At 34.9% G+C, this 18,874-nt stretch overlaps 1 protein-coding gene and 1 long non-coding RNA gene across 2 annotated transcripts in view; one reads left to right on the top strand and one right to left on the bottom strand.

Moving 5' to 3' along the window:
* Positions 1-18,874, top strand: part of LOC144422821 (uncharacterized) — a 58,915-nt gene that overhangs the window by 20,134 nt on the left and 19,907 nt on the right. The window lies entirely within an intron of this gene.
* Positions 1-18,874, bottom strand: part of LOC120344257 (E3 ubiquitin-protein ligase rnf213-alpha-like) — a 48,085-nt gene that overhangs the window by 14,682 nt on the left and 14,529 nt on the right. Inside the window, exons 13-35 of the mRNA XM_078112672.1 lie at positions 18,429-18,615; positions 18,107-18,282; positions 16,707-16,815; positions 15,951-16,099; positions 12,846-13,002; positions 12,425-12,568; positions 12,060-12,214; positions 11,689-11,851; positions 11,278-11,528; positions 10,673-10,868; positions 10,082-10,280; positions 9,564-9,689; positions 9,259-9,394; positions 8,653-8,770; positions 7,969-8,169; positions 7,264-7,361; positions 6,667-6,955; positions 5,990-6,159; positions 5,426-5,582; positions 3,931-4,112; positions 3,364-3,501; positions 539-2,467; positions 80-244 (exon numbers count right to left, since the gene is read on the bottom strand). Of these exons, the coding sequence (XP_077968798.1) occupies positions 80-244; positions 539-2,467; positions 3,364-3,501; positions 3,931-4,112; positions 5,426-5,582; positions 5,990-6,159; positions 6,667-6,955; positions 7,264-7,361; positions 7,969-8,169; positions 8,653-8,770; positions 9,259-9,394; positions 9,564-9,689; positions 10,082-10,280; positions 10,673-10,868; positions 11,278-11,528; positions 11,689-11,851; positions 12,060-12,214; positions 12,425-12,568; positions 12,846-13,002; positions 15,951-16,099; positions 16,707-16,815; positions 18,107-18,282; positions 18,429-18,615 (5,595 nt within the window). The remainder of the gene's footprint in view (positions 1-79; positions 245-538; positions 2,468-3,363; positions 3,502-3,930; positions 4,113-5,425; positions 5,583-5,989; positions 6,160-6,666; positions 6,956-7,263; positions 7,362-7,968; positions 8,170-8,652; positions 8,771-9,258; positions 9,395-9,563; positions 9,690-10,081; positions 10,281-10,672; positions 10,869-11,277; positions 11,529-11,688; positions 11,852-12,059; positions 12,215-12,424; positions 12,569-12,845; positions 13,003-15,950; positions 16,100-16,706; positions 16,816-18,106; positions 18,283-18,428; positions 18,616-18,874) is intronic.

The following is an 18,874-nucleotide window of genomic DNA, read 5'->3' as shown; positions in this document are numbered from 1 at the left end:
TTTTTTTCTTTACGTTAATGTTGTATCTAATCATCAGATATATGAAACTGAAAGTAATCTGACATTTATGGTGACTTACTTTAAGTGGCATAGTTGGTGAATCTTCTGCTAAGCCAATTTCCTCGAGCGCAGCAACAGCCACAAAGTTCTTATTCCCACTTTGTAATTCTGTACACAGATTGAATATGTGCAAGATGTCTTTATCCTTCGTTAGTGCACTGCACTGAAGAGTGAATATCCGTGCCTGCGAAATAAAAAGACCTTTGATTAAATCTGTTACATCACCTTTTGTCTTAATGACAATTCTGGTGACACTATACTATAACATGGTAAAACTTGTCTGTAATTGTATTAAATATATTACAACTCCTTGCCATTTTCACCCTCAATCATAACATTTTATACACAATGGGTTGATTCAGGTTAGCATTCACAGCTAAGGTAATGAAACTATAATGTGTTAATAGTTTTGGGACCTAAATAAAGACTGTCACTGCTCCAGCCTAGAATAATACATAAAAAAACTATAAGAACTCACCTCTTTTAACCTAGAGAACAACTTTGACTCTGAATAAGCTCCTCTCATGCTTGTTGATATTGTTGTTTTTGCAAGTGATTTTGAACTTCCTGGTTTTCCCAATATGAAAAGTGGCATCTTCAGGTCAGCACAAATGGCCATCATAAAAAAATTTTCTCTCAATGATTCGTTTTGTGAAATGTTTTCTTCCAGCTTTGCCTCATTGATAAAAATATTCTGAACTGCTTCAAGTTCATACAGCAAATCCTCCTGTCCCATACCCGGACAAACATCCTGTGAGATATCCATAATTTCTTTACGAAATTCTCTTCTCTCTTCCAAGGATACATGGTAGCATACACCTATGGTTTGAAATATTTCCCAAATCCCTCTAGTGCGATTGATTGCCGAGAAGTTGTGACTTTTTTCTTGAAGGAGATCAAACAAAACGTTTTTGTGCTCATAAAACCATCTGTAAACCTCTAAGCATCTTTCTACATCTCGAAGGCTAACAAACCTACACTCACTATTTTGATTCCTCATATATTGCTGTGCCTTGCAAATGATGCGACAGAAAATGTCCAGATCTAAATCATTATTGTATACTTTTTTAGACATTTGCCGAATATACAGTTCTTCAGTGGCAGCATCGATTTCACCGAATTCCCAAACAAAGATTTGCATACTCGGTGGCATTGGGACAACTTTGTACAGTAAGTCATGCATGGGCTCACCCTGGATTTGGTCAGATTGATTAACATGTATGTTTCCTCCAAGACTTGATTTCTGAAGCCGTTGAATTGCTTTTTCTGACAGTATTTTGTAAGGATTACAGGCGGCTATAACTTGAATATCACCTTCATCCAATAACTCTCCATCACAAGTTTGATCACACATCAATTCCTTAATTGCATGCACTGCTTCCGTAGTATTAACTTCATCAAAAAATAAATAGACTATCTTTTTTCTTGAATCTGGGTTTGATTTTGATCTGGATACACGACTGTCTTGTCTGCATTTATCTAGAGCTTTCCACACTGTGTCTTGAATATCTGAAATTGTTATTCCCCCGTAAATCTTCTTTGTGATAAACAACAGCTCAGCTTCTGATTTCAGTTGTAGTAATTCTTTCATGAATTCCATCATTCTTGTTTTGCCGCAGCCAGTTTCTCCCATTAAAATAACTGGAACTTTGCAACGCATTCGCATGTGAATTGCTATAAGTTTAAGGACATTGTCAGCTGTCAGTTCATAAGATGGATCAGGGTCAACTGCCGAAGGAATTCCCATGACAAGACACAAAATTTCTAATAGCTCTGCTCGGCTTTTTGAGTTTAAGTTGATACCTAAAGCTTGATGTCTGTTTAAAGAATTATGTAGCGAACGTGATTGTTGAGTATTACTCTCCATTATATGTTCAGATTGCACATTTATAAATGTCATGGTTTCCCCATCTTCATTGAAAAATATGCATGGGCGGTTTAAGTCATACCATGTGCTCCCTGTAATTTTGTGATCCTTATCTGAAAATCCATATGCGTTGAAAGCAAAATCACAGGACATTCTTACCATTAGTTCCATTGCTAAGTTTTTCAATCCAGGGATACCTTTTTGCCCACAATATACCGATCTTTCACATGTTTCCAGCTGAATGTTCATGAATCGCACAAAAGCATGCAGTTGTGCCCATGTTGGGTCGGGAATTTGGCAATTTTCGAGAAGGATTTTAATACAATCGCTTTTATTTCCTTTGATTCCCTCAAAAATAAAGTTATTCAAGTTTGATTGTCGGTGCTTGAAATACTGGTAGGGCCTTTGAAATTCTGCAGACTCGAACTTCATGTTATCCATTCCAATCGCATTTTCTTCATTGGAGGTATGGTTAAATATTTCATGTGGCTGTAGAGTTGTAATACGTGGCAGAAGATTCAGAAGTGAGACATCAGAATGCTGATTAAAAATTTTCAGAAATGATTTTAATTTCACAATTTGCATTTCAACAACACAGTTGATACTGGCGGAATGATTTGATAAATGGGATGTACCGGTAAATAAAAAACAGTGATACCTCGGTAATCGACTTAATCATATGAGTCAAAAATGTTACGATACTTGAACGAAATTTTGAGCTTGGACACCCAAGCCGAGCTGGTGCTCGAGTGAGTTAACGAGACCTTAACAGCTGCCCCTTGACAATTTATTAACAAACATCAGTTCAAGGCGGACTGTTCGACAGATAACAAGCTCTGAGAAATTTTTGTGATTTAGTGCTTGGCATTGATCACGGTTTCAAAGAATTTGTGGTAAAGGGAAGAAAAAGGAGTAAACAGTGAGAATAACTATCAAGTTGAAAAATAAATTAGGGCAAATTACTATAATGTTCGATCTTGCCTTATAGTATGGCATGCAAAAATATAGGACGGGATGACAATTATTGTTGTTTGGGTACACATTTTATTAATATTCTGGGTATATTGAAATGGGTAAGAACGTGTTAAATTAATTACAATGGTTTCTTATGGCAAAATTTCGGTACTCAAACAAATTCCGAATTCCGAACGAATTATGTTTGACTACTGAGGTATCATTGTAGAAAATGTTAGATATTTCTGAATTCTTAATTTCAGGATCAATTCAGAAATAATTTATTATTTTGAGCAATTGAGTCAGAAATTCAGAACTTCAGTATTAAAACTTACTGATTTCTGTTTATTTGCTATTAATATTCAAGATTTTTTATGATAGATTTCAACTTTATGGTCTGTGAAATCGAACAGCAAAAAGTTTCTTTCAATATAATCATTTTTTATGATGCTTTAATATTGAAACAAGTAAGAAATACCAGCCTTTTTTACAAGATTGTCATCTGTAACTTCGATCACATAATAGTGGTTTGAATGTCTCTGCCATATCTTCCCATCATTTCCCTCAATGCTCCCCAGAATCAACAAATTAAAGAGAAATTCTTCAATTCCGCTTTTAACCTTAATATCAATGAAATACAAAGAATGAATATTGCCCCTCTATGTTTTTACCTCATAAAATTCAGAATAAAGAGAACGACATAATATTGATAAAGTTGCAGTTACTGATGGTGATTTTGATAAATGTCATGAGGAGAAAAGGAAGTTTTATTGTTAGGAGAATTCAAAAATATTGTGTCTAATTTATACTATAAAATAGATAGCAATTGTATGTGAAATACAAGACGGACATTTATGGATCTGTTGTCAAAGTCTTTTCACCATATCATCCAAACACTTTTCGAAAGCTCCTTTATACCTCCTTTATATGATAAAAATGACATTTGAGGTAATTTGTGTGGCATATTCTGACTTCTAAAAAAAAGTAGAGGAATATTCTGTCAGTGCGGGACATCCCTAATAGAGTTAAGTACAAAATAATCTTCGTACCGCAGTAGAGATGTCCAAATGAACAAGATGTTCATGCGTAACTGGAGAATTTTCTGAAATTAATTTTCGTGTCGCTTGCTGGGATGTCAATACTTTTTCAAGAAATCTCACAGTTGTAAATCTTGGTTGAGTATCTCGCGTTTTAAGTTTGTTTTTCAATCTTGTTATATAAAGACTTTTTCCTGAAAATTTAATGAATTAGATTTAAACTTTTTCGGGTTTTCACAATGATGTGTGGACCTTACTTTAATTTGAATCATCAGGTTGATATGTTTGATATATTATAATTGTGCTTAAATACTATATCAATCTTTTTGCATATCTAATTGTGGATGTAATGAATGAATTTTTTAGAAAAGGTGTGGCTCATGCTGAGCATTCAATTTCACAGCACCTCTTATTATCTGCATGGGTTCGTAGGTTGAAATCCTGTGGGGGATAATTATGTGTGAGAGGGTTGCTGGACCCCTCATAGCCATATGCTGGTTCATATAACCACTGGCGGTTACGGCTTCCTACAGACCTTCACCTTCAAATTCATGCATCTGGAAACAAAATAACTTAGTATCTGATCTAATACCCGACACAAACAAATAGCCGGGTAAAAGGCTGTTGTTTGTTATATGATTAAGCCTTATCGGCTTTTCTCTTTTCTCTCGGCTTATCGGTTAAACTGATATACCTTATCTAAAATACTGCACTGTACATGAAAATATAATAAACTCAAGCAATATTTAGAACTGTGTCAGCGGTTTTCTTCTCAAATTAACCAATCTTGACTTTGTCTATTCTGGTTAAATAACGCCCAATTAGGGTTTTGTTAGTTATCTCATTCTTGGTTTATTTGGCAATTTAAATAGTAAAAATTTTTATTAAATGATTTTTTTGTCAATGAAAGATTTACAGTTTTAGTCATTCACCTTTTATTAAAGATAACCTTTCTGGTGCTTTTAGGCCTATAAATTTTTTTTGTTATTGATTGTACAGCATTGTTTTGGGCATTTGCAGAAATGATAACGAAGCGCATAAATTTAAAACTGCTATACAACATTATTGTCATACCAACTTTTAACAAAACCTGTGAGAAACACGTCTTTATAACATTGTGTGGATTTTGCTAGATAGATTTACTAATATGCACTCAGGCATAATGGTAATCTGGTATAGTCTTTACTATGCACAGGGATTAAATTGCTCGCACATGCCAGATTAACTAAACTCAAAACTCGTTTTTCGGGTACACCATTCAACATTGGCCCTTCTTCGCGGGTCGCACATTTTTTCCTGAGGGCCACATTTAGCAGGCCTTTTTTTTATTTTTTTGAGTTGAAGTGCTTATGATTCGTAATAAAAGAGAAAAGTACTGGCATGATTAGATATAACAGGTTAAGACAGGTCAGGTTCAAAGCTGGCATACTAGTACTAGATATACTATTTAGTCTGTATTATGAATTTCTCAACCCAATGGCTAAAAAGTAACAGCTTTTTGCTTTACCTGCTCCTGATGAGCTTGATGTCACAACTCGAACTAAACTTCTTTTGTCATCAATAGCTGCAGCACTTTTTTCATATCTTCCATCTGCTATCAAACAGCTTTGCAAGTATTCAGCGATTTTATTGTCTTTTTTTATTCGTAGTCCTTCAACAGTATTCTGAATTGCCAAAAAATTTTATTGCCATGGAGTAAACCAATGCAAATGTGTTATGTTATGATACCCATTCAATTTTGGTTAGTGATATAAAGATTGTTAGTTGGCATTTCGTCTTGGTGGATTTTACATTTTATAAATTAAAATAAATCTATTCTTGCATTCCTACTTTGCAATTACACAAAAGCCATGAACAAAATCATCCAATAAAAAATTGTCTGGAAAGAAGTTCTTGTACCCTCAATTTCGAGAGCTGACATAAGAACCCTCAAACTATATACGAAGTGAAAACAGACTACCAGATTGTGATATCGGAGTCTAAATTGTCAACTGAAGATACGTCACAACTGCATTTTGAATTTTGTTTTAATCTGGTATTTTATATTATGTAATCCAATAAGTTGACTTGCCGGTTCGAAGCATAATGCAAGATAACTTTTGATATTCTGACATAGAATAACCAGTTGGTAGTCAGAGTCCTTCAATTGATCTTCTTTCAAATTGTGATAAATTCTCTCCACATCTTTCATTACAGAATTTCCTAGACAATCAATAGCAGCTAGAACGAATAATGGTGTCCCTGAAAAATACAACCAATCTATTTTGAGACTACATATGTAATCATTTGAGTAAGCGTTATGCTTACTCAAATTCATTTCATTTTTTAAATATGTGTAGATTTCTTGTGAATTTTTACAAGTTTAAGCAGGGGTGTGCAACCTACAGGAGGGCTAGATACAAATAACTGGGTGAAGTCACGGGCCGCACTTTTATTCAAGTCTTTCCAGTAGTTGCAAGCACGGAAAATTGTTTTTTTATGTTATTGATCTTACGGCATTGCTAGTTTTTATATCATTATGTATTTTGCCAGCTAGTTTTTTTTATTATGACAGTGTAAAAGGCTCCGCGACGTAAAGAGATTGGAATTGCTCACTCAATAAACTAAACTAAAAACTCGTTTCGCGGGCTGACCATTAAAAATTGGCACTTCTCCACCGGTCGCACAATTTTTCCTTGTGGGCCGCAGTTTGCAAACCCCTGAGTTAAGGCAATAATAGCTTGTTATCATAACACAAAATTGTATCACCTTTGTTTTCGCATTTTTTCATTACCCTGTGCAAGAACCTCTCAACAGTTTTAGTTGATGTTGTTTCGCTACAGATAAGAACTTCTGAAGATGTTGGGAGGGATTGATCACTGTCTTCCATGTAAAGTGATAAAATAGTTTCATACATTTTCTGATTGTGGCAAACAAGATTGGGAGTTCCACGCTTAAGAGGCAAGGTTAGCGTGCGATTTAGTAATCTGGGATTTGTTTGATCTCTCAGTAGTTGTAGAAGTCTTCCTAGTTGACCAAGTCCTAAGCCATGTCCATTCTGAAATAAAATTAGAATTCCGTGTTTTGAGTTGATGTTTATGCAATAGATAACACACAAAATAAATTCTAGCTAAATGGTATGGTGCACTAACAGTAGAAAAAAGTTGTTTCTTGTTCTACGCAGAAGAAGGAACATTCATTGGCATCAAAAGATTTTCAGACATAAGCTGTAAGCCCCCTTCATTGACTTATGTTAGGCGGGGAAACTTACATGCTTTTGTAGTATTTGCATTGCCTGCATTAATACCTATGCATATCTTCATACCATAGGCATGGGTTTGTAAAAAGCAGGAAATTTAACGCTACCTCCATGAAGTTTTGACATTTTTTTTTAATAGATAGAATTATGTTGCTTCTATTTGTTTGTTGCTTTGCTTCCTTTCTTTCACTAGGTGAAATAAAAGCTGAAAATGAAAAAAATATACACTCAGTGAAAATGTTAGATGAGTTATATGTACCGATTTACTGAATATTGCCAATGAGGGGATACCTCATTAACAGTTATAATACATCATAGCTTTTTTTTAACTAGAATTGCAATCTACTGGGTTTGAGCAAAAGCTTAGATATAACAAAAAAAGAGTAAATTGTTTTATCAGAGTAAGATTGCTGATGCTGACCCTACTGTATTTTCTTGATACATTCCATTCAAATGAAAAGCAAACAAAAAATTATATCTATCTGGTTGATATCAATCGACTTGCATGTACAATGTAAGCTACATAGCGTAATCTAATTTTGAGCCTGAATATTATTACCATGGTATCTGGGAGACTAGAGGCATAATCAATAAGAATAGGAATTTTCATGCTTATGTAATATATGTTTGTCCATTGACTAAAAAAAGATTTAATCACTTCAATGAACTAAGTGGTTTTGTAAACATCTGTAAATTATTGAAACAAATATCAGTTGATTCAGAAAACATGAGCAGATGAATTCAAATCATAAAACTCCTTCTGAAAAGAAGGACTGTTCAGTCTGGGTGAAATTGGGTGATAAATTTGTTACCTATATCTTCATCAAACTTTTCTGAGAGTTGTCGAATAAGTTTTGCTTTTTTCTGGCTTTTAATTATCCATCTTCGGCATTTTATCTTGTCTACCCCTTCTTTCTGTATAGCAGCCTTTGCCACTTCACGTGAGCAACGTGCTTCTTTACGTAAGGTTTCTACAAGTTTGACTTTTTTTGCATGATCTCCTGTGCTACCATCTGTGTATAGAAAGCAATGTAAGTACTTCATAAAACATTTGGTTTTGAGCAACACACTGGTTCAACCAGGGTTCCGCTGGCACATTCCCTTGGTTCCGCAATTTTTCATTTCAATTCCGGGAATTTATATTAATATATTATGCCGTTTGAAAATAACCAAGTTAGGTTTTCCATTATTATTGAAATTGCAACACCTTAAAGATTTTTTGACAGTATTAGGTTCAATTTTATATATATTTATAGTTTATACAATTAAACAATAGTGCAGCGGATCCCCTAGCTTCAGGAATGTTGGAGTCCGTTCCACCAGTAGGGATAAAAATAACTGATTTAGGGTGTAAGATATTTTTGATGTTATATAATACCGTCAATTTTGAAGATGTAGATACTGCCCCAGTTCGTTTAAATTCAAACGAAAAATGCTCAATTGTCATAGGATAGGTTTGTTGACTCGTAAGTATAGTAAGAATGTTAAAAATGTACCCTGATTGCTGTCTTCTCCTACTCTTGATGTACCATTAATACCATCGATAGCCTCCTTTAACAAGTTGCGCATATCTTTGATTGTGTCTCTTCTAACGATAGACAACAGCGCGCATACCTGTTTCAAGAGTAAAATGAAGATTCATGAGATTCACCTGAATAGTATGAACTAGAGATTCCATATTATGTACCTTCATATTCTATTTGTTATAAATTACTGTTATGATATTCATGAAAATTTCAACGAAAACTTTGGATGACATAATTTATAAGAATTTGGGAATGAATCATAAAAATATTTTTTTAAAAATATTACTTTTCAAGAAATTACAAACATTTTTACGCCGTAGATGATGTACAAGTAATCGCTTTTCACAACTCCATTTGAAGCTTGTTCTAAAAAAACTTTTTTTGAAAAAATATCTTCTGCGAAGATAACTAACAGTTGGGGTTACGTGAAACTAACCACCTTTTCTCGCCATATGTCTTTACACTAGTGGATGCTGGAGCAAGAGTGAAAATGACTATTCTTTCTAATTCAGCAAAGATGTTGTGATAATGAAAACTAAATTGCTTACAACTCAGGCCACAGCCAGCGCAGCTTACCTGATGTGGGAGGGGTCCTTCCTCATTCTTCTTATTGTAAATAGCCAGCTCTTTGCTTAGGTATGACATCTGCTCTATGTTGAATTCATTTAAAAAATAATGCTGCTTTCTTTGATTATCAACATGCCGTTGCCACCTGATATAAATACAGAAATCATATAGTTTGAACAAGTAACACATTAGACCAATTTTATCAGGATAAAACTTAATGATCGAATGATGGTGTAAATTTTCGTTTATGACTTAATTAAGAAACATTATCTATTACCGTAATTATGAATTACTCTATTAGCATTCTGATTTACTTTTCTAGTGTTTCCTCTAGAAGAGAAGCGATAGATTCCACATCTGAAAGCTCAAATTGATTTTCTTCCATAGGATCACTTCCTTCAAATTTCATTTCAATTGTGAATCTCTTGTCTTGCACTGGACTGAAACGATTTGTAAAATAATCGAATAAGAATGATTTCCTGAAAAGTATGAATGAATATATGCAAACATATTTTCATAATTCTCGTCACTGAGAAGTTGCTCTAGAAAACTTCAGATGATTAGAGTAGAATATCAAGGATCAAACAACACTAAGTATTTCTAACTAAAACGTGTCAAAATCTACAATACATCATGCCAAAAAATATAGGATATTCTTCATTGTAAAATTCCACTTTATCAATTCTTTTTTTTCTTTCAGCTAGTTCAAAATGATGATATAAATTCAAAATGTCAAATATTCTAATTGCGCTATCTTCTTTGAAGCATGCTGTAATGTCAATATTTTAATATATTTTCTGAATATGTGTCATAGATGTGTATGCATACTTACTAAATGTTAACAATACACGTATCAAAGAGTGTACATCTGGCTTGAGTGAGCTCTACCAAAACCTTTGCAAAGCGTTCGGATACTTTGAGTCTTGCATTGAATATTTCGGAAGTATTATTTGCTTGATCAGATCCCTCAGTCATTAATGAAATCAGTGCTTGAATGTCCTGCAGGTCATCGTGCGGTATTACTTTTCTTTCTGAAATAAAAATTGCAACATTTGAAATTTTGTAAATACTCATTGTGATTTAAAAAATTGGCGCTTCAGAAGTATGTGTACCAATATGGAGGTAATAATTTTGTTTGCGTATTTTACATCAAGTTTTGTAAAGGTACTGAAACCTATGGACAGGGGGTTATTCACTTGACTAACACAGATAGTCCCCGAACTCCTCATAGAACTAAAATCAGGAAAATCTGAATAAATAATGGCCTAACCCCAACCTGGTACACATACTACGAAGTACCAAAAACTGTAATATGGAAGAGATCTTATTGCATGGGTATCAATGTTTACTATTAAGGTTAAATATTTTTTGTGCTCAAATGAAAAATGTTAATTTGAATATGACATGAGAAACATAAATTGACCTTGACAAGTATCTGAAGGCGGTACAGTCACACCGATATCAGCCATAAATGATGCTTGATTGTCAGGTAATACAGAGATACTGAAGATTCCATTTTCAGCGATTTCCTTCGCCTTCACATACACAGATTCATGTTCAACAGATATATTTTGAAATTCCACTTTTTTAAAAAACGTCAATTTTCCTGCAGAATTCTCCTAGGAATGAATATTAGTTAATGTTTAACTATTTATCTTCATTCAATATTCCATCAGAGCTTTGTATTTGATAAAACAAGATATCTCTAGATTTTAGATTATCAAGTGAACTTTGTCTCCGAACTACCTTATAATAACAAGAACTTTGGCATCGACAAGACTTCTTTAAACTACTGTTCAGAATGCTTAGTCACGCCTTTTTAAATTTATGTCGAAAATTTTAAATTGGATTATCATGATCACAAGTTTACCTATTCTTAGTTTACCACAAAAAAGTTCAGTGATACTTCACTGATTAATCACCAAATAAGATAAAATCTGATGAATAAAACGACCAACAGTAAGCAATATTTTACTTTGATAGTTGTTCATTAACGTAAGATAATTGATAGTGAAAAATAAGACCTACCCACTGTTGTCCTATTTCGGGATTTGCTTTGAAATTTCTTTCCACTATTTGACACCTTTCAATTAATTCTTCAAATGGAATTCTTTTGTTTTGAATGTCAAAAAGCAGTGGTGCGAATCCATTCACAGCATTGGTGAAATCTCTCATTATTATTGTGAAATTATTATGATCTTTACTGTATTTCGGACTGTCTGTAACTTTTGAGTATGAGTTCGCGACCAGTTCGCACATAACATTGATTTCTTTAGCATCTGCAAAAATTCATTAATTGCTTCGTGAAAGGTTAGGTTATTTAACTTTACTCTTATTTCAGATTGTTATGGAAGTTCTTTTAAAGGTGTTCATGCAATTTTTAGCAATGCAACAGACAGGTTATCAAATTTAGAAATAATCTTTTCAAGATATTGTTACCTCGCATTGTTGATTGAATCCAGTATCTGAAATCGTGATGTTTTAAAAAATTTTCAAATATTTCGACCATATCTGATATGAGAAGATCGGAAAGCATTGGTGCAACAAAGAAAACGTCTTTCTTGATATCTTTCAACATGATGTTTTTTGAGTAAATTTTTTCCTGAAAAAAATGGCAACATATTGGGCATATACGGTACCAAATGAGGGGATGATTAATAATCTTTTTAGGTTAGAATAGATTCGCTACTTTGGGCTATTAGTTAGAGTAATGATATGATGTACAATTCGTACAAATGCATTCGTACAAACAGCATTACTGAGATAGCTCTTGCAAAAATATGAAATCTTTCCAACATAAATTGACTTACACTAATGTATTTGACATAAGGGTACAGGGATTCCTCTGCAATTCCAAAGCAGTCTTTCATTTTCATAATTAAACAGGCCGCAGGTACGCAGCGCGAGAGCTTTTCATAGACTTCTATTTGCGCGAATACGTTGACAACTTGAGATGAAAATTTCCCTGTAATATAGCTCAACTATCATGTCATAGCAATATTTTAATTTTACACAGGCATTGCCATCAGATAAATAATTTTACATCACAATGAAGATTTCAAAAATTAGGTTTTATTCTGATGTTAGCTACTAAGTTATGGCTAAAGATGAATTATTGTGGCTTGATATTTCAACCATTAATTCAGCACCCACTCTTCCTTCAAACCTAACTTACTTAACGTTTCTGCATCAAGACCAACTGTTCTGCAATATTTCCAAAAGTCTTTAATGCCAGGCAATATATTTGGTTCACCATATTTGAACATGTACTTTCCAGGTCCATGAATCCAGCAATCCAAATCCCCGAGATGTATATCACCTGTACAATTATCATTGTGCATGGTAGAAACTATAAAGTTCAAAATTAATCCAGTGACTTGAATGTAGCCAATTTTAAAATGAATTATCTTATCAACCATATTCAAAAACCAAACCACAGAAAAATCACTTCTAGATGTGGAAAACTAACAGAACCCACAATTCTTCAGTATAAAGATTTGACTTTGGAAAAGTTGGCAATTTTTTTTTTTTTTTTTGTAATGAAGTTTTGCCAAAAAGAATTCACATAGAAATACAATTTTAGGCAAATTATTAACCTTCGAACATGTGCTGAACATTTTCCAGGACTTTGTTTTTCAAGTCTTTCATTTTTTCGATAGCAAATTTCAGTGTGTTTTTTTCGTTTCTTTCAATGTTTATTCTTTTCCATTTGGCAATTTCAGTAATCCACACACATGAAAATATGTAGTCCATCTAACAAGAAAAAAATAGTTTTAATTACAATTTATATGTATACTTTATAGATGAATAACTCGATGTTAGCTTCAAAATCGTTTTGAAAAATTGGTATTTTGGGTGTTGTAATTGAACTTATTTAGCTTTGATTGGCAAATTATCAGCATAGTTTTCAAAAGGAGCTTTCCATAATGTTTGCATACAATGTAGTAACGGTATGCCATATTATATGTCATATGGTGGCGGCGCGTGGTCATTTTGACAACCGGGGCAAGCTACTGCGGGACCAAGTCACCCTCATCTACGGGGACAGGATGAGCGCTGTAAGTTCTCCCATCATTTTATGAGTATAAAAACCATTCCATCGGTAACAACCAATCGGCAAAAGCGACAATTTTTAACGATAAGAAAGTGTCTTTAAAACCGGTCCAAGTCAAGGGATTAATAAATATAGACATAGTTTATTTTGAAACCTCTTTCAAAAGGAAAGACAATATTTACCCAGATAAATACAATGACATATTAACAGAAACTTTGGGAAAGCAGACAAAACCTAAAATAAGGTTTAAAACGTTACTATGAAGAAAAGAAAGATAATGCAAAGATAAGGACATGCGTCGCTCACTCATAGATATATATGCTGCTAGACTTCTACTGCTTGAATATATATGCAACACGCCGCGGTTCCTTGGAAGCAAAATGCTCAATAACGCGCTGATTAAAGTCATGCATCCCAGAAATAACGTCTCTGTGAATGGATAAAACAGCCAAGGAATTTAATCTATCTTGCTTCATTGTGTTTCTGAGATACGTTTTAATACGCTTCAGCGTGCTGAATGTTCGCTCTGCGTCGGCGGAAGAAATAGGCATCGTCAAAATGATGTCCAGAAATTTTGCAGACGCCGCAAAGGTAGTTACTAGAGTGTTATCTATGAGGAACCCATAGAACGCGCAAGTTGATGTGATGTTCAAAAAAGTTTGATTGGTGTATATAAATCGCAATTCATTTTCCAATTTAGCCTTGACTGCAATGCGCCGTATAATACATCCACGTGATAGAATATTGTGGCGAAAAAAGCGAGAAAAAATGAAAACTCACCATCTTCTAGCAGACGCTTTAGACCTGCCGCCTCCCTCACAGAGCGTTCGTCCCAAACCGGAGAGCTCTGAATGCCATTGAAACACACAATGAGCTCAGACCTAATTTCAGACACGCCCTGCACCACGCGTGATTGGAAGTTCCAACGCGTTGGTGCACAAGCTGGGAGACGGCGGCTACATATCTGGCGAAGGAGGTCAGAGTGCTTCGGCGAAACGGAAAAAAATGAAGAAAATCCCGAAACATTTGCAAAAAATATACGGACGAGAGGGGTATCAAGACACATATTTTTAATAACGAGGTTAAATTGGTGTGCATAACAATGTAAAAAATGCGCATGAGGAAAATCTTCTTTTATATAAACTTGAACACCATGTTTCGACCCACTCATGACTGCCGCGCCGTCATAAGTTTGAGCTATCAATTTTGACTTCGCGTTGTAAGGCTGTAACACTTCTTTCAGTACAGCCGATATCCCGCAAGCCGTGCGATCAACGATTGGTACAAAGCTGTGAAATCTCTCGGTAGGTTTACCATCTTTCACAAACCGAAAAATCACAGCCAGTTGGGAAACGCATGTGATGTCAGTTGTCTCGTCAGACTGAATCGAAAGGAACTGGCAATTCTCAATTTCCAGAGCCAAATGTTGTAAATAAATTTTATACATTGAGTCGAGCAAATCATTTTGGATATCCTTAGATGTCCCTTTCGAAACAGTTGCGGCATCAAGATGATCTCTCAATACTGTACATAGGGATGCAGTGTATTCCACCATATCCAAAAATACCCCTCTATTAGAAGAGCCAGCCCGTTCATCGTGCCCACGGAGGGACAGCTCGTGACAACCAATGAACTTCAAAACTTCAAACACGGTTTTTCTCGACGCTTTGGTTGTGCCGACGAATAGAAACCGCGCGTCCTTCATCCAACTGTGCTGCAATATTAACATTTCCGAATGTTCGGTATTTTACTGCATTGTCCAGATGCTCCATAGAAGATTGATGATCCCTGGCACGCTCGGAAAGATGTTTAAGATCTCCAAATTTACACCAACGTGAGTCACGGGCGGTAGCAAAAAGTAGGCAATAAAAACAAAAAAGTGCATTTTTGTCCTCGCTGTAACACAACCATTCGTGTTTTTTATACCAAGTTTCTGCGGAAAATTTACGCCGACGCTTTCCTCCGTCATTGGATTGTTCGAGTGAACAATTTTTTGGTTGATAAGGCCCAAGACGTTGTACCTCTAATTTTTGTTCCAGCAGCAGCTGCGAAAACGGAGTGCGAAGTAGTGCATCAACCTTATTCGTTATGAGGTCTAAGGCTAAGAAATGCGAAGCCGGAAAGAAGTGAGGAGCTCAAAAGGAATGTGGAAAATCGAAAGCAAATGGACTAAAGGTCTCTGACTGATTCAAATAGCGAAACAAGCGACAAAAACGAAGGCGAGGAAACTATCAACTCTTCAAGCAACCAACGAACGAGAAGGAATGCGTGAATATGTCAACACGTTGTTGTAAGAAACGTCGGCATTGTGTCGTCATAATTTCGGGGCTAGCCCCGATCGGCCCCGATGATTTAGTAAAAGAAACAGAAAACAAACGAGACAAACGCGGCGAGTGGAAGATAAAAGAGAGAATACGATATACGATGAGCAACCGGGGCAAAATCGGCGTCGCTCCGTCGGCGTTCGGCGAAGGCTTTGCGAGCGAAAAATGAACCATGTCGGGAGAATATGGCTAGTGTAGACAGTCTGTGCAACCGATATTGAGGTATTTTTCGAATATTTTTTATTATACCGAAAAAACAACCGGGACATTGCCCCGGTTGGCCCTATTGACGCGCCGCCACTGTTATATGATATATCCCATACCCGATGGTTTAGCACAAAATTAACATCATCGCTGAGCAATTCTGCGGCTTCTGATAATGGAAGTATCGAAATCAAGTCATTCAAAGAACATTGTAAAAAATCTCTTGGAATACTTCTGATTAAATTGGTCTCCTCAAGTTTGACTCCAGCTGTATAAAAAACTCAATTATTTTTTTTCTAACTCAAGAAAGTCATCAAATTATAGGACTCGATATTTAGTTATGATCCCCTATAGTAGTCAGAAAACATGCAAGCATTTTGAATGTTCATATCAATCCTGAAATCTACTCCTTTAATTAAACTATGGTGTAATTTTGAACTATCCACCCATTTTGTAAATTTTGGCTCTGCTCCCACTCTCCATTTGTATCACTGTATTTCTTATTGAGTTACTATCATCAATATAGATGGTCAATTCAATAAAACATACCGGTACTGACCAAGTTCGACAGCATGGAACTTTACAAACTATACTTTATTGAATTGAATTTCAATATTTTACGGTCGTACTTAAAGAAAACTCAGTGTGCTGCGGCACATAGTCTGTTGCTATAGGATGATTAAGAATGTGCTCTTGATTTTGTGAAAAACCTGCTGTGTTGATATAGGTGTCTCATTCGATGGTGTAATCTGATCTTGCTTAGAAAAACACGTAACTACAACATAGCAAGAACTAGAATAAAAATTTCGGGAAGATTTTAAGATTCTGGAATTATTATGCTTCATGATACTTTTTTGTTATATTTAGTGACCCACCTGAAGCCATGAAGTCGATTACTTTTAGAAAAAGTGAGGAGTTGTCAAATATATATTGTAATTTTTCCAGTTGCTCTGCTCGTAGTCTGCCACAATCTGCATCAGTTTCCTATTAAAAAAATAGCTTTTCAATTTACTTAAGTTGGAATTAATATGTTTATTAAAATCGTTCGCTTATTAAAAACTTTTGCACCTGGAACTAATCTTTTCATGTAATTGCTATTTGATGACAGAAATTATTTCGTAGGGGGGGGGGGGGGGGGGCGGGCGTAGACAATTTTTTAGCTGGCATGTATCTAATTAAAAATGAAATTATTTGTTAGATTTGATCTTGCCCGCCTTATTTTGGATATTTACATGTCAAAACTTCATTTACGTCAACTTTATCCACGTATTATCCACATGTTTTTCAAAAAACATGCCATACTTTGCCTTACTATCTGTTATTTGTAGCTTATTGTTACCTAGTTATTTTTAGTGTGGGGCATGGCAAATTTTAAGAGGGAGGCAAGCTTAAAAAAGTTAGAGAACCACTGATTTAATTAAAGCGTTAGACTTATTAAGAGTGTTGGCATTGTAGGTGGGCATCTGGAACTGGTCGGGTGGAAGTTGGTACAGGACCTTAACCCTCTTTTTCCGCTGATTACAATCGACTTTTTGTACTATTATATAATATGTAATGACTAGTTAACCAAACGTGCCAGGAACACCCCCAATATCTCAGACTCAGCTTCGCAACCGTAGCGAAACGCGAAATTTTCAATGATATGTGAGAGCATTTCACGATAGTTGTCTGGAATCTTTGTTTGTTTATTATGTGCGCGAAATTGTTTCCCGCTCTTTCAAATTACTTATCTTTGAAGTAATGACAAATACTTTCGTGTATCTCTGAGCTTTGAAATACCTACACAAATAAAATTCACTTAGTAGTAGAATAAAAAATTTACAAAAAAAAAAAATGTGGACGGATCAAGCACGGATCGAATTTGGAAGCCTAAAATGATTTTAGTTAGTGCGGGAATACTTCACAAAACATGAAAATAACTATTATTGTCATATTATGACCAAGGATGGTAGTACGAATATATATATCATCAGGAAAAAAGAGTTAATTGGAGCAAAAGTCACACATAGGCTTGGTTTAAAGGCCCTTTAGTAGTTTTGGGTTCCTGAGATATTATTATCCAATCACTGGAATAAATGTACAGATACTTCAAACCAGGAGTGTGCCACATTTTTGTCAGATGGTCATATAACCAACTTCAGACATATAACTGGGTCATTCAAAATATTTACTTCACCCACGGAGGAAAGGAAATATCACTTAGCCCTGTGGTAATAAATGCACCAGGCCGCATCGAAAAGAGCAAATTGCCGCTGTGTAACACAAAAAACGTTACCTGATTGCAGGATGGCGATATTGCAGCATAGATACTGGAGGCAGTAGAACTCTTCCTCATTATCATACGAAGCAACTCGAAGCTGACATTCCCATCCAAAAGCTTAAAGTATGTGTTCCGAAACATCTCCGTCACTTTGAATATTTCAGACTGTTTTTTCAATTCCAAGGTTTTATCTGTGGAGAAAATAATTTTCCTGACATAAAATTGGGGTTTGTTAAACACATGATCGGTGATACCAATAAAGATAACCATTTTAATATCAATAAAAGGAAATAACACTAATTGTTTTTACAAAATGAAAAAACCAGCTTATGCTTACAACATTGTTTGTAAAATTGCTCAGATCCTTCCCAATCCAAAAGAAACTCCAAATAAATTTTATCAGGGGTCCATGTTGGGTTTTCTTTAGTTAAATGTTTTATACTTTTTTCGAAAAATTGTTCAAGAAATTTGTCCTTAGTTTCTTTTCGCAAAATTCTCAAGAGCTTAAAGTTAGAACTGCTCCTCTGTGTAAAGAAAAAAAAAAGTTAAAATATGTCACCTTTATTCTATCTCAAGCCATTTATATTCCCATTGATTGTATGTAAAATTTACCATTTCAATAAATATAGTCAAGTTAAATGTCTACGACTATGTCAGATTTTCTTGACTATATTAACCAATTCCAAATTTAGGGGATAATACTGTGTTTATTTACTCAAAGGAAATAATGAGTGTTCAGTTGTTCATAACAAAGTCCGTTTGATTGATACCTAATAATAAAGG

Source organism: Styela clava, chromosome 5 (assembly GCF_964204865.1).
Source record: "Styela clava chromosome 5, kaStyClav1.hap1.2, whole genome shotgun sequence".
NCBI classification, from domain to species: Eukaryota; Metazoa; Chordata; class Ascidiacea; order Stolidobranchia; family Styelidae; genus Styela; species Styela clava.
This window is presented reverse-complemented; position numbering and strand designations above follow the sequence as displayed.